The sequence below is a fragment of the Myxocyprinus asiaticus genome, chromosome 30 (genome assembly GCF_019703515.2).
Source record: "Myxocyprinus asiaticus isolate MX2 ecotype Aquarium Trade chromosome 30, UBuf_Myxa_2, whole genome shotgun sequence".
Lineage (NCBI taxonomy): Eukaryota > Metazoa > Chordata > Actinopteri > Cypriniformes > Catostomidae > Myxocyprinus > Myxocyprinus asiaticus.
Window position 1 is genome coordinate 31,302,132 of NC_059373.1, and position 15,823 is coordinate 31,317,954.

Consider the following 15,823-nt stretch of genomic DNA (forward strand, 5'->3'; position numbering starts at 1 on the left):
CAGAGCCCCCCACTGAACATCGAGTCAGTCTGGGATTACATGAAGAGACAAAAGTAATTGAGACAGCCTAAATAAGTAAAAGGACTATGGTGAATTCTCCAAGAAGCTTGGAACATCCAGGTGTACCTAGGGGAATTGGTGCTGTTTTGAAGGCAAAAGAGTTCACACCAAATATTGATTTAGATTTTACTGGACTTTGTATGACATTAACTGATTAATGAAAACTATTTATGTCATTATTTTTTAAAGAAATCTTCACTTTGAAAGTTTTCACAAGTGCCTAAAACTTTTGCACAGTACTGTATACATACAATTGAAGTCAGACGTTTACATACACTTAGGTTGATGTCATTAAAACAAATTTTTCAACCACTCCACAGATTTCATATTAGCAAACTATAGTTTTGGCAAGTCGTTTAGGACATCTACTTTGTGCATGACACGTAATTTTTACAACATTTTTTTCACAGACAGATTGTTTCACTTTTAATTGACTATATCACAATTCCAGTGGGTCAGAAGTTTACATACACTAATTTAACTGTGCCTTTAAGCAGCTTGGAAAATTCCAGAAAATGTCATCAAGCCTTTAGGCAATTAGCTTTTGATAGGCTAATTGGAGTCAATTGGAGGTGTACCTGTGGATGTATGTTAAGGCCTACCTTCAAACTCAGTGCCTCTTTGCTTGACATCATGGGAAAATCAAAAGAAATCAGCCAAGACCTCAAAAAAAAAATTGTGGACCTCCACAAGTCTGGTTCATCCTTGGGAGCAATTTCCAAATGCCTGAAGGTACCACATTCATCTGTACAAACAATAGTACGCAAGTATAAACACCATGAGACCACACAGCCATCATACCGCTCAGGAAGGAGACGCATTCTGTCTACTAGAGATGAATGTAGTTTTGTGCGAAAAGCGTAAATCAATCCCAGAACAACAGCAAAGGACCTTGTGAAAATGCTGGAGGAAACAGGTTGATAAGTATCTATATCCACACTAAAACGAGTCCTATATCAACATAACCTGAAAGGCTGCTCAGCAAGGAAGAAGCCACTGCTCCAAAACCACCATATAAAAAGCCAGACTACAGTTTGCAAGTGCACATGGGGACAAAAATCGTACTTTTTGGGGAAATGTCCTCTGGTCTGATGAGACAAAAATTGAACTGTTTGGACAATGACCATCGTTATGTTTGGAGGAAAAAGGGTGAGGCTTGCAAGCCAAAGAACACCATCCCAACCATGAAGCATGGGGGTGGCAGCATCATGTTGTGGGGGTTGTGCACATGTTGTGCACTTAAAAAAAAAAAAAAAAATAGATGGCATCATGAGGAAGGAAAATTATGTGGATATATTGAAGCAACATCTCAAGACATCAGCCAGGAAGTTAAAGCTTGGTCACAAATGGGTCTTCCAAATGGACAATGACCCCAAGCATACCTCCAAAGTTGTAGCAAAATAGCTTAAGGACAACAAAATCAAGGTATTGGAGTGCCCATCACAAAGCCTTGACCTCAATCCAACAGAAAATTTGTGGGCAGAACTGAAAAAGCGTGTGCGAGCAAGGAGGCCTACAAACTTGACTGACCTAAGACAGGGAATGTTTTCTACAATTAAATGTCAGGAATTGTGATATTTTTTATGAAATAAAAAAACATTGTCATTTAGAGCAGTGGTTCTCAACCTTTTTGACTCAAAGGCCCCCCATTGTCTGAGAAAATATTCGAAGGCCCCCCATGTAGGCAATTAGATATGTACAGTATATTATAAGATATATCCATTATAAGATATTTTCTTAAAACTTGTGATTCCAGAAATGTCTAGAACTGTATATTCATAAAAAGCAAGCTGTTGAATGGAGTTATTACATTTTTAGCATTTTCAGTAAGTTGAAAATAATTATTAAAAATTATAATAATCTATCATATTTTAAATAATTTTAAGAGATCTTGAGGTCCCCCTTGAAGTGTGCTGAAGCCCCGTAGTGGGTTCCAACCCCCTGGTTGAGAAACACTGATTTAGAGCATTTATTTACAGAAAATGACAACTGGTCAAAATAACAAAAAAAAGATGCAGTGTTTTCAGACCATGAACAATGCAAATATTAGAAGTTGGGGAACATTGTCAGGGCAGAAGGAATCAAGTTTTCTTCCAGGATAACCTTGTATGTAGCTTAATTCATGTATCCTTCAGAAAGACGAATCAGCCCGATTCCAGCTTTGCTGAAGCACCCCCAGATCATCACCAATCCTCCACCAAATTTTACAGTGGGTGCGAGACACTGTGGCTTGTAGGCCTCTCCATGTCTCCGTCTAACCATTAGACTACCAGGTGGAGGATCGGTGATGATCTGGGGGTGATTCAGCAAAGCTGGAATCAGGCAGATGAATCAAGCCACATACAAGGTATTCCGGAATAAAACTTGCTTCCTTCTGCTCTGACAATGTTACCCAACCCAGCTTGTTACCCAACGGATTGGTATTTTCCAGCAGGACAATGCTCCATGCCACACAGCCAGGTCAATCAAGGTGTGGATGGAGGACCACTGGATCAAGACCCTGTCATGGGCCAGCCCAATCTCCAGACCTGAACCCCACAGAAAACCTCTGGAATGTGATCAAGAGGAATATAGATGACCACAAGCAATCCAACAAATCCAATTTGCTTGAATTTTTGCGACAGGAGTGGCATTAAGTCACCCAACAGCACTGTGAAAGACTGGTGAAGAGCATGCCAAGACGCATGAAAGCTGTGATTGAAAATCAGGGATATTCCACCAAATATTGATTTCTAAACTCTTCATAAGTTAAAACATTAGTATTGTGTTGTTTAAAAATGAATATGAACTTGTTGTCTTTGCATTATTCAAGGTCTGAAAATACTGCATCTTTTTTGTTATTAATGACCAGTTGTCATTTTCTGCAAATAAATGCTCTAAATGACAATATTTTTATTTGAAATTTGGGAGAAATGTTGTCAGTAGTTTATAGAATAAAACAAATGTTCATTTTACTCAACACATACATATAAATAGTAAATCCAGAGAAACTGATATTTTGTAGTGGTCTCTTAATTTTTTCCAGAGCCATCTAATATATATATATATATAAAATCTCACTTTATGAAGAACAAATATTTGTATTTGTTAAATCCAAGGTTAAACCTTGCTGTACACATAAAGAGAGCATGCACAATACATGATCTTCTGACGGATATAAAGTCCAGATTCACTTAATGCTGCTTTAAAAATAGCAAGGAAAACAAAGGGGGCACATGGTATTCACTAATATAATAATTATTATATATACAATTCCTACATATAACATTGCAGGGAATATTAAATCAAGCAACAATACTGAAACAGCGAAAAACATTCACTGCTCTTTTCTGAATAACTTAATACGCCCTTTAAGACTGAACACAAATTAGGATGAGAAATTGCTTGTTTTAATTTACAGACCTAAAGTATGATAGCATTAAATCAGTAGCCTATTAATGTATCACATCTACAGTAATAATCATTCTGTGAAGACAACTGAAAAACAATTATGAATTTCACTTTTAACTGCAATATTTTTCCTGGTATCAGTCCATGTTTTCATTATTGCCATAAACGACTCGAACAAACTTTAAAAGTTGAAAAGACTGTGTTTTTCTGGGTCGGTTGTGTCACTCAGATCCAGTTCAAACAGAAAAGAGCGAATTTGCATGAATGCGAGTTTCCACGCCACCGCACATATGTTTTATCCTTATATTACTTGTAGAGGCATGTTTGATGACTTGTTTGAATAAAGGTAATTAGAACTGAAAACAAATTAAGGCATTATTTGAAGATGTTCAATGGCATATGTGGTAACAGAGAAATATTTGACCGATTACTGGGTTATTGAGCGGAGTGTCACACTGCTCTGCTTCGCTCACATGCTCTGTTCAAAGAGCCTATTTACACTTACAGTTTATAATATTCCTGTGCTTTTTGCAAATTCTCTGATGATGCTATTTTTTTAAAATACACTTTTATTAATGAAGTTTAAAAAAAAAAATAGAGCAATAAGTATGATAAATTACATGTTCACAACATTTTTGATAAAGATCGGCACAGTAATAACACAATTACATATACATTTTATATATAAAAGGAAAAGACAAAATAGTAAAGAGAGAGAAAAAAAAAAAAAAATCAGTGATGATGCTAGTGAAGGTAAGTAACATTTAGCCATGATTTCATAATTTATTTTGTTCAGAAAGTCTGAACGCTCTCTTCACCCCACATAGTAATTAGTGTTCGAGTTTCGCAGTTGCCCCATTCATGCGTCTCATCCTTGATTATGAGGCTCTCAAACTTTGTATGCTGACATAATTTAGTTTACGTATGTGGCCTGAACAACAAGATGCACTTATACTTGGCCAAGTCACGTCTTGTATGCATCTCAAACCCCCTTCTGAAGTTTAAGTTATCAGATTGCTATTCTTCTCAAATGTGTCTCAGATGGCATTTATACTTGGTCTTTTCACAGTTGATTTACCCAATAAAATTCAGACTTATGCTTTTTTCACCATCAAAAACTAGACTTGAGCAATGTTGGCTTACCTGTATGCCACACGTACTGTACCCAGACATACGTGCTGGCGGCAAAGAACAGCCATTGCTTGGGGATGAACAGGAGGCAGATGATGTCTGATGTGAACGTGACACACACAAAAAACACAGAGAACGCCTGTGGAACAAGAAGTGGGGGAACTGTCAACATGCCACGTCAATTCCTTAACATATTAGAGAAAGAAGATGTCAAGGATGGTTTATAAAGGACCCAGCAGACAGCAAGCGATTAACTGCACAATAAACTGATGCTGCGGGATCAAATACTCACCAGTCCCTGGTATCTAAAGGAATCATAAACACTTCTGATGAAAAGCCAGAAAGGCCACAGGTACTCGAACCGGAACTCCAGCACAAAATCGGCCAGCAGAACCAGCGCCCAAACGACCAGGAACTTCAGGTACAGGAAGGTACTGTCAGATCACAGAGAGAAGAGAAATCACATTTAAGCATATGGGATGATATCAAAGCCTGTCTCTCTATCACAAACAAAGAGATGTTTTATTACTTTATGCAAACGTACTCGGCAGTATGTATCAGCACAGTATATCTGGGCTGAGTATGTCTGCGTTTTAAACAACATACCAAAAGCCTCAGTCAACACGGTTTCATTTGGAATAAACCAAAACTTGTAGGGATATGTTGCATGGACACATTTCTAATGCACCAAAAGTCTAAAACGGCCAGATTTTCCAAATAATGAGCAAATATCCTGAGACTATTTAGGATGGCCTTCATAAAGTTAACCCTACACCTAAAGGAAACAGTGTAGGTGGCAGGATTGTTACAACAATGTTGCATAAACATATGGCAGTGATGACAGCTATACAGATCAACTGCCAGCCTCAGGAATATTCGTGACATGGAAAACACAAAATGGGACGCTTATTTTTCCATTGCATGCACTACGTGAGCGCATGGATCACACATAAATCAAAACATCCACACATATTGTGCTTTACTGAGGGGCAGCAGGTCTCCTGGGCTAAGCTAAACGCTCGGAGTGAATAATGATGATTAGACAGATCTGAGCCGCTGTTATCTGTGTGTGACAGTGACAGCTCAGACATCCGATACAACCAGGCTCAGTTAGGAGACGCCATTATGGTGCTCTCGGTGCCCGAGATGTTCTCCGTCCGTACCTACTGTGAATACCCTCGGTGATTCGGTTCCGTTTCAAAGGGCGACGGGGTTTGCTGCAGTCCGCATTGCGCCGCTTCATTCTCCACCCTTTAGATTCCAGTAACTTTTTAACGCTCGAGGGAAACTACGTGTGCGACCTAATACTGATGCGCATCGCTACGCAAATGCAAGGACGTCAGTGTTTTTCTTCTAGTAAAAACAAAGAAATAAAAAATAACAACACTGCGCGAGGCCCTCCCATTTTTATTCTGGACGTCTCGTGACGTCAGGGCGTCGCGTGGTGCACGTTACGTTCGCTAGGCAACATGGCGGCGGTCTGACCAGTCAACACTTTCTGGTTGATTTCGATGTGTATTTTTTAAAGGTAAGTGTTAACATTGAACTGTGCGTGATATTAATGCTTGCATAGTAATAACCAAGTAAAACCGGTGGAATATTATTTAAACATTATATTTGAGATAAACCACACCCATGCTTGTGCTGAACATGAAGAAATAATCATAATATACATTGACAGTTAAATTCATAACGTTATCATGCATTTTTTTTTTTTTTTTAACTTGGTCCGAACTAGAGGTCGACCGATAGTGGATTTTTCAGAAACCGATAACCGATTGACAGTGCTGTCTGGGTTGACTACTTCTGAATTGTAATCAGGTAATAATTACAAATTGCATGACTAAAACTGTTGTCAGTTACATAATCTCTTGGATTACATTTAGTAATTAAATAAAAAATCGAATCTGATTGCTTTTGGATTACTTCTGATCTTATTCTTTTTTGTTTGATGTCACATGCATTTGAGTAGGAGAAACTTGACCATTTTGACAATGTTGCTTAAATGCATTAAATAAAATTTAGTTAACGGATCAAGATATGAGAATTGACATTATTTTTGTGTGTGTGTTTAACTCGCTATTTGTCTGTTTCTGAGTGAAATAAAAAAAGCACTTAAAATTTTCTTATTCTAGCAATTTTGGCATTACAAATGCATTAATGTGGTGTGGTAACAAATCAGACCAATTATAATTGTGAATCAACATCACAAAAAAACAAAAAAACAGTGTCAAGAGTTGTCAGATGCAAAAGCATATTTGTGTAAGCAATTAGAGAAATTTAAACTAACTTTACCACCCTTATGCAGTTGGTTTGGCATTTATGTGTGGATTACCACTCCATCTTCAGTGTAATTATGGCTGGTGGCTAGTATCAGGTCTGTGTGTGCAATAAATTATGAACAGTTTATTGCCTTTGCCTGATTAACATGTAATCTTGTAATCCATAATAAAGTAACTGTAATCTGATTGAGTATTTTAAAATGTAATTCAGTCTAATTATCAGTACTTGATTTTGTAATCTGATTACATAATTCAGATTACTTGTAATTTGTTACTACCCAGCACTGCTGATTGATCAGCTGATACTTTAAAAAAAATGTATTTATAAAAATTGCTTAGTCTGTTGTTACTATGATGTGCACAGAAATAAAGGCTTCCAGAGTCTAAAATGAATAAAATATGTGATGCAGCAGTATTGTGCAGTCAAAATCCCAATAATGCCATTTAACAAGTTTTAACACTTTTAAAGTTTTAACAAGCCTAAAACACACAAGGAACACTTGGGTACAAGGGACAATTATCTATATTTAAGTAAATCAAGCTTTTTGTAGCCTGTATATTTATTATATGTACATATGATGGTACATGCTGAAGGGGCAAGTTTCCATATAGTCGCATTTTTCTTTGCATGCCATGACCATGAACTGCAAAGGCTCAGCAATATGCAAAATTATTTACATGTCATTAGCTGAACAGTTAATTGCTTACTATTTAGTTCCTTACATTTATAACACACTTTTCTTGATTTCTAGGTACTTCTACTTAAAGTGGTTTACAGGTGTATTTGCACCCAAATATAAAAGAGTTTGAGCAGACTCAACAAAATATTTAGAGAACGGTTTCTCCTCACTTTTAAAAGTTGATAAGCCTATATCAAAACAGACGCAGCAGTTGAGAACCACTTGCCTTGAATATTTTATTCTAAACAATGCAGGTAGCCCCCTCATGGTGGCTGCCGTGTTGAGATCACATAACCAGCCAACTTCTACTCACTTTATCTGATAAATGTCCTATTATTAGACTTATTTGGTTGCAGAATAAATTGATCATGGGTCAGAAATATGCTGCAAATATGGTATTTGTACGAAGGCATTGTTATCTAAAAACATTTGCTTTTGCATACTAAGTCCAAGACCACTGTCCTATCAGCCAGCAAAACATAAACAAATAAGTTTACTTAGTGCATCTAAGTTAGCATGCTTATGACACCTTTTGCCTTTGTCATTTCAGACCTCAGAAAGTACACTAAGATGCCTACAATGCTGAACCTCAGCAATGAGGTGGTAAAAATGAGGGCGGAGGTGAAAAGGGTGAAGGTGCTCCTTATCCGGAAACTCATCCGTCAGGTCTCGGTCCTGGAGAAGAAGAAAGGAAATGAGGCAGACTTGGAGAGGCACCGCAGACGAGCAGCGAGACTTCGTGAGGAGATCCACGAGCTGAAGGTTATTGCACCAGACAACATCACCAAGGCCGCTCTACAGAAGGACATCAGCTTCGAGAAGGTGTGCCAGAATAAAGAGGCCAGCCTGTCCGAACGAGCCATCGCCCGCATCGCAACACACCCACAGTTCAGCAAGAAAATCCAGAGCATAAAAGAAGCAATTAAAGCCTTCAAAGAGGAAAGAATAAATGCGAGAAAGGCTGAGAAACTAGCAAAAAACAATGCTGAAGATGTCACACCTCAACATCAGGCTCAAGAAGGCAGTGATGATGATGATAATGATGTTGGTTCAGAGAAATCAGATGATGATGATGGAGAAGAGAAACTGACAGAGGAGGAGAGTGAGAAAAATACAGATAAACAGCAAGATGAAGCTGATGGTTCCTCAACGGTGAGCCAGAAGACATGTCTGGAGACGTTAAATGAAGAAACTAATCAGTGCCAGAAGGAACAGATGTCAACAACCGAGGTAAGTGTATAATGAAGTGGTGTTAATAAGTGCTGAGGATAAGTGGTGTTTCTGAAATTATAATTTTTTTGTGTTAATTCATTCAGTAGCAGCTTGACTCATGAATCGTAGCTACTGTACCTGACATGAAGTCGCCAAGTAGTCCTAGCTGATTTGCTGAAAGGCAGATGCTGGTTAACAGGCACTAGCTGTAGTAGGATTGCCACTTATTGCTTGTATGTTGCCAATGCAATTGCTCGGCAGGGGCTTGGCCTTAAAGTTGTTAGGTTTTTCTTTTCTTTACACTACAGCCAAGTGAGACTAAACTCTTAAAATATAATGATTATTTCCCCAAAATTGGGGGGACAAAGGTAGAACTGTCTTATAGATATAAAGGTTGTATTTACAAGTTAGTTTAACTTCCCAAATACCTTAACTTAAACAACAACAAATTCCTCGAATAATGTCCAGCAAGGTATTATGTCCAAAGTCATACATGTTTGTTTAAGATTTGGGCCTTAAGGAATAGTTCACTAAGTCATAATTTCAAGTCATGTCATTCCAAACCCATATGAATTTCTTTCTCATGTTGGACACAAAAGGAGAATAAAAAGGTAGCACACATGTTTACACAAAACTAGTGTAAATCTAATCAATGCAATCAATGTTATGTCACTGTGAACAAGGTTTTAAAAGTTTTTTGTCTATTGATTTTTTGTTTTGGAAAGATGCTTTTTTCAGTGTTTCATCAGCAGATTGATCCAAAACACTTTAAACAACAGTGCATCGCATTAAAGAGACTGTAAGTCTATCCTTCACATTCTTGCTATCATTCCAAGCAAAAATGTAATATGGCGCAACCGTGAATAAAGCCCAAATTAGGCTGCGTCCGAAACCAAAGGTAGCTGTCTTGTTGCCTCGCTGCCCTATCAATCAGTGACTCCACAGACAGGGTTTGCGTAAGAAGGTACCTCCAGAAACTGGTTTCGGACAGGCTACTGAGGCAGCATAAAGTCATATCGTTGCTAAAGTTATAACTGAGTATCACCATCTGGTGCCCACTAAATGTAACACGTCTGCTTCAAAAAATAATAATCTATAACAAATTCAAGAGAGTTTTGGCAATAACCAAGTGTATATTTCATAACTACAATACTGATTTCCTGTTAGAAATTAAATCAAAAGTGGGAAAAAAAACTTAGATTTATACACAAATTGGCAATCAACCACCTCTTCAACTGACATTCTTCAGCTCAACTGCTGTGGATCTGCACGCACAGGATTTTATACATCTATGCTGCCTTTTAAAATCGATCAGATGAAGGTATCACAGTAGATAGGATGTGATTTGAACATTGGATTCGGACGTGTCTTGATCCCTTCCAGCCTTCATATACAGCCTCCGAAGGCAGAATTTTCCTGGTATCGGATGCAGCCCTAAACTCTTGATTTTGACGAGAATGCTTAGCGTCTGCCTTTCAAAGTATACTGCATGTGACTGTGTGTGCATATACAGGCGGTTGGCACATGCGTGCTATGACTGCTATGAGATACTGGACTATTTGTCTTTTGGAGTTAAGATCCATAAAGGTGTCTTTATATTCCTTCAGACTCGAGTTATACAAATGCAGGTATCTCCTGATCTCCTCACACATGCGCTCTTGATGTGCAAATTTACTGTTCTCACTGCTGTCGTCTCCTGTTGTTTACTGGTGATTTCAACTTCTTGCACTTCTTCGTGACCGAAATGGCTCAATTGTGAGTGTTGCCACCTTGTGGTCCCACTAATTAGTGCAAACAGCTCCAGACACATGCGCATACTACACATTCAGAGTATGCCTGGTTAAAAAAATCGGGCCGCACACATTCAGTGCTTGAGCACTCTGCTGATGATGAAATTTGTATTACTCGTCCTGTACACAGACGCATAGCGTTCACGTCTGCCCGAAGTATACTTTGGGCTTAAGGTCCATAGTGCTCATGATGCCCAACGGACATCAACATTTTCACTGAAAAATTACTTACATTTTGGGTTGTTTCTCATCAAAAACTATCGTATGCATTTAGAAGTCTTGGAATATGATGCATGAGTTGCAAACCAAAATATCCATAAAAAAATTCTCCTTTTGTGTTCCACATAAGAAAGTAAGTCATACAGGTTTAGAACTAAATAAGGGGAAGTAAATAATTATTAATTCACAAAATGTTTGCTATTCAGTACGTTTTGACTGATTTGTGGTAGATTATTCTGAAAAAATGTTTCTCTGCTCCTACAGAATTCAGCAGAAACAGTAAGTGTTCCAAAAGAGGTGGTCAGGATGAGGAAGGAGGTGAAGAGAACGAGGGTGCTGATCATCAGTAAGCTGACACAGCAGGTAGCTGCTCTGAAGAAGAAAAAGAGTCCGGAATCTGAGGTGAAGGAGAGCCAAGAGATGGTGGCAGGAATCCTGAAAGAAATCCAGGTTTTAAGGAGCATTAAACCAGATCAAGTGACCATGACAGCACTCCAGGAGAACACTGAGCTTGAAAAGGTTATGCAGAACCCTCAGGCGAACCCAATGGACAGAGCCATAGCACGTATAGTCACACATTCCCGCTTTGTCAACAAACTCCAAAAGGTCAAAGAAGCTATCGAAGAAGAAAGAGCAAAGGCTGCTGAAGCCGAACAGAAAAAAGAAGACAAACAGATCTTGGTTCAGTCAAATAATGAAGACGAGGAAGAGGAGGAGAATAATAATGAGGAAGAGGAAGATGATGATGGCAATGAAGATGAGGAGGAGGAGGAGGAGGAAGAAGAAGTGGGGGAGGACAAATTGAACAATCCTTCCATAGAAATCCACAAATCTGGCATTGAAGAGCCAACAGATGCAAACTCTCAGACTGTAAAGTTGTCACCATCCAAGGTCATCACAACACCTTCGGAAAAACCCAGAGATCCAAAAGTTAAACCACAGAGTGCTTATCTCACTTCTACAATTGTTAAAAGTTCCCCTGAAAAGTCTTCAAAAGTGACCAGTATAGAGTCTAAGCTACCAAAGAGCATTGTAAAATCAGACAAAGAAAAGGAGACCATCATCAAGTCACAAAAGAAACAGGACCTACCCGAGACCAAAAAGCCTGAGACAGAAAAGGATGAAGAAGAGAGTGATTTATCGGATGATGAAGAGGAGAAGGAATATTTTGACGACAGCACGGAAGAGCGTTTCCGTAGGCAGTCATCTCAGTCTGAAGAGAGCGAAGACGATGACTTCTTCCTTGGCAAAGTGAGCAAATTCAAGAAAAAGAAAAGTTGCCAAGGGAAGGTCAAGGAGAAAAAGGGTGAGCCTCAAAAACTTGACAAATTACAGAATACAGAGGCAGCCACCGGCAAACCTCACAAGAGAAACCTCGGCAAATTACAGTCTGTTTTTTGCTCAACTTTGTCCAAATCCAGCATCTCCTCTCAGAATGCAAAGTATGGCTTCCGCCATGATGATCCAAGACCTCCTCGTTTCCAGAACCAGAGGAAAGGTCCTGAGGGCAAGATGAAAGCATCTCGAAACAAAGGCCCAGACCCTGGTGTTGATAGAAGGACAGGTCATTTCAAACCCATTACACAGACATTTAAATATGCAGGAGAAAGGCATGGTGGACCTTCAGGGGCAGGGAGTGGAAAGTCACAGTTTGAGCACCATCACAAGGAGAATCCCAGAGGCCCATCGGGCAAAATTTCAAATCCACCTCAGCAGGCCCTTCATCCCTCATGGGAGGCCAGCAGGAAGAGAAAAGAACAGCAGGCACAAATCACAGTATTCCAGGGAAAAAAGATTAAATTTGATGATGATGATTAAGCAGGACCTTCTCAAATTCATATGATACCTTTATGTTTTAAAACATGTCTGTCTGTTATAAAAAAAAAAAATTAAAAAAAATGTAAATGCTTCCTGTTATTTAACCTTTTTACTGTTAATTAGTATTAAAACATGGAGTTAAAATGCAATTATTATTTTGTTTTACACAGTGAAGGACTGTTCAAAGCCAATGATAATTTCCAGTTTGGTCTCATACATTGATTTTATCAGACTGCTTGTCCATCTGTAAAGAGGGAAAAGTGTTGTATAAAAGTGTTGTTTTTCTCCTACTTGTTACACAGTTTACTTCACACATTTAGTTTAGTTCAGTTTGATAGTTAAACTTTTTCAAGATTTCACAAATGGGACATTTTTATTCAATGGGTGATATCATCATAAACATTTGCTTGAAATTAGGGTACATTTGCCATTATTATTTTGCAGTACAGGAGGTTGTCCTTTTATCCCAGTTTCAAGTAATAAATGTATACTCTTGTGCAATGTACACCATAGGTGTCATTTGGGAATGGGACATGTCCCTACCACTTTTTTCCTTTGTCAATTTTGCCCCCACTGCTTTTTGAAACAGCCTTTTTTTCTAATGCAGAAAAAAAAATCTGCAGTTCTTGAGCAAGAGTTTCCATTTCGTTTGTGTGTGTAAATTTAGCGACGATCCAGCACTGAAGTTTAGTATGAGTGTGACTGTTATCAGTGGTGTTGAGAGATAGCGGGTAGAGGTAGACCGGTATATCGGTTTTACCGATTAATCGGTGATGATAGGTGCTTTTAGGAACTTTCCCTTGCATCTGGGACTTTATTCATATTGGACTCTTGTAGCATATATGTCTGTGTCCGTCATGGGAAGTAAAGCCCAAGATTTTTATTTTTCTTTACAATCTATAAATCAATTTTTAAAACTATTGGCTGATTAATGGATTATCTGCCTTTTCCCACCACCTGAGTTATCGGTATCGGCAAAATCCACTATCGGTCGACCTCTAATAGCGGGTGGCGACCTTCTCTCACACATCCAGATGCACACTCTACTCGCTCCACACTGTTGAGCAGCTTGTGCTCCTTTCCAGATAAAGGGGTCATGACATGAGGAATCAAATTTTCCTTGATTTTTTAACATACAAGAGGTCATTATACTATAAAAACATAGAACTTCCTTCTCACTGCAAAAGGAGCATTTGTTAAAACCAAGCAGACAAAATGCCTCATTCTCTACTTCCTACACATTGTGATGTCACACTGTGATACACATTTGCATTTGACGGCCTCCACAACAGCACATCAATAAATGGGCTCATTTGAGATGAGCAAGTTAGGTGTGGAACCAATCACCGGTGATCACCGGCAGGTGATTGCCAATTTGAAATCTGTCCGACTTGCTGTGATGTCATGGCGACATGTGTCAAAAATACTCTTGCAAGAGCCAGCTGGCGCATTTGCTTTTTCCTTGCTGGGCAAACTGCAAGCATGATGGGAAACAACACAGCTATTATAATGCTCATTAGCTTAAACAACAGTGATGTTTATTCACAATTCTAAAAAAATATATATTTTTTAACTCTCATATAATGTTTTTATGTGAATAAATTCTGTGTAAATATTCCCAACACACTGGCAAACTCTGTGAAGGATTTGTGATTGTTATCATACAGTATTTCTAAAATACCTAAAATACCAGTCATTCTTTAACTAAAAATGGATGGAAAGACAATTTTTGAGAGAAATTAAATATCAGGTATATTGGGTGAGTTGTTCATCATATTAATTTTATTTTAAAAGCAACAGAATTTAAATTGCATCCACTTTATTAACAACAAAGCACATGAGCGTGAATGCCACAAAATCTGCCTTTGATCTCTTTGAGGTAGCTGAGGTGTTTGACATCTCAAACAAGCCTAATGCTTACTTTTCGTTGTCTCTCCTGTACACCGCCCCGCATTGGTGAGCAATGAAATGTCAAGGAGAGAGCAGGTCAGTAAAGAGCAGAGAGCCAATCATAACAGTGGGCATTTACCATCAAGTCTTAAAAGAGAAGAAGCACCAAAACCAAGTGTTTCTGACAGAGGGTCATACTAGGGTGGTAAATAATCATGTTTTATGAATATTTTACTGTTTTTGTGTAAAAAAAAAATAAAATAAAAAAATAACTACTAATATTATAAGTGAACCTCAAAGGACATTTTAAAGTAATTAAAAAGACATGTCATGACCCCTTTAAATCGCAAAGCAAAATGCAAACAGATGTGCCCCCGCTCATGATATATATCCACTGATGTTAAGATGCACTCTTGAATTATTAAAATTAAAAGTTATATATGGGTGGAACAGAACCCAGAACTCCTTAATTAGAGGTGAAAACTTTACCATAAGACCATTCATTCTGGCCAAATCCTTACTAATTAACAAACTCCCAATACTGACAGTGTTAGATGGACGGATCTGAAGTTATCTAATTAATTAAGTGAAATATTTATTGAAGCACTTGAATTGGTCGTCAAGTGACATTATCTGGACATAACCTAATTAATATTCATGAATTTTGTCATGACATGTGGTCCCCACCACTTTTTTTTTTAATAAAGTGATGCCTATGCTGTACACAAGGTTGTGACCACCATAGACACAGCAATATTCAGATAATATTTTGTCCTTTCACTAAATATAGTGCATTTGAACAGCGGTGAAATAATGTGTTACATTCATACGAGCAGACAGAGAAGTAAGTTTGAAGTAAGTTTGGAGCACAAGAAACAGAAATAAACTTTGTGTAAATTGTCAGCATTATGCTAAGCTAAAATGCGTTTTCTAGCCATTTTACATGCAGGTTAAATTCACGTTAGATCATAATTTCTTTTTTCTAGTAAGACCTTTGATATTAGGGCAAAAATCGTATTCTTGATAATAATTTTGTATTGTTTTCCTGTAAAAATATCTAAAAATCCTTAAAACAAGATCAATTTGATTTATCTTGTTTTAGAAACAACACTGCATAAGATATTTAGGTTTTTCAGAGAATGTATTTTTAATGTGTATTTTGTCTTACTGTACTGGCAGAGTTTTTATAATCAAAACAAGTGAAAGAATCTACCAGTGCTGAAGAAGTAATCCAAAGTATTTAGAATACGTTACTGACCTTGAGTAATCTAACAGAATACGTTACAAATTACATTTTACAGCATGTATTCTGTAATCTGTAGTGGAATACATTTCAAAAGAAACCCTCCCA

At 37.9% G+C, this 15,823-nt stretch overlaps 2 protein-coding genes across 3 annotated transcripts in view; one reads left to right on the forward strand and one right to left on the reverse strand.

Annotated features, from left to right (window-relative positions):
• Positions 1 to 5,968, reverse strand: part of LOC127421259 (macoilin-1) — a 31,006-nt gene extending 25,038 nt beyond the window's left edge. The window contains exons 1-3 of the mRNA XM_051664143.1: positions 5,745 to 5,968; positions 4,874 to 5,015; positions 4,594 to 4,720 (exon numbers count right to left, since the gene is read on the reverse strand). Of these exons, the coding sequence (XP_051520103.1) occupies positions 4,594 to 4,720; positions 4,874 to 5,015; positions 5,745 to 5,824 (349 nt within the window). The 5' untranslated portion in view covers positions 5,825 to 5,968. The remainder of the gene's footprint in view (positions 1 to 4,593; positions 4,721 to 4,873; positions 5,016 to 5,744) is intronic.
• A 12-nt stretch (positions 5,969 to 5,980) lies between these two features.
• Positions 5,981 to 14,188, forward strand: LOC127421258 (serum response factor-binding protein 1-like). 2 transcript variants are annotated; one of them, XM_051664141.1, is made up of 4 exons: positions 5,990 to 6,109; positions 6,320 to 6,402; positions 8,094 to 8,773; positions 11,029 to 14,188. In XM_051664141.1, exons 3-4 carry the CDS (start codon positions 8,114 to 8,116, stop codon positions 12,580 to 12,582), a joined length of 2,214 nt encoding a protein of 737 aa, XP_051520101.1. In that variant the 5' UTR covers positions 5,990 to 6,109; positions 6,320 to 6,402; positions 8,094 to 8,113; the 3' UTR covers positions 12,583 to 14,188. The 2 variants fall into 2 exon arrangements, with proteins under 2 accessions (XP_051520102.1, XP_051520101.1); XM_051664142.1 differs by lacking the exon at positions 6,320 to 6,402 and having other exon boundaries at positions 5,981 to 6,109.
• The last annotated feature ends 1,635 nt before the right edge of the window (positions 14,189 to 15,823 follow it).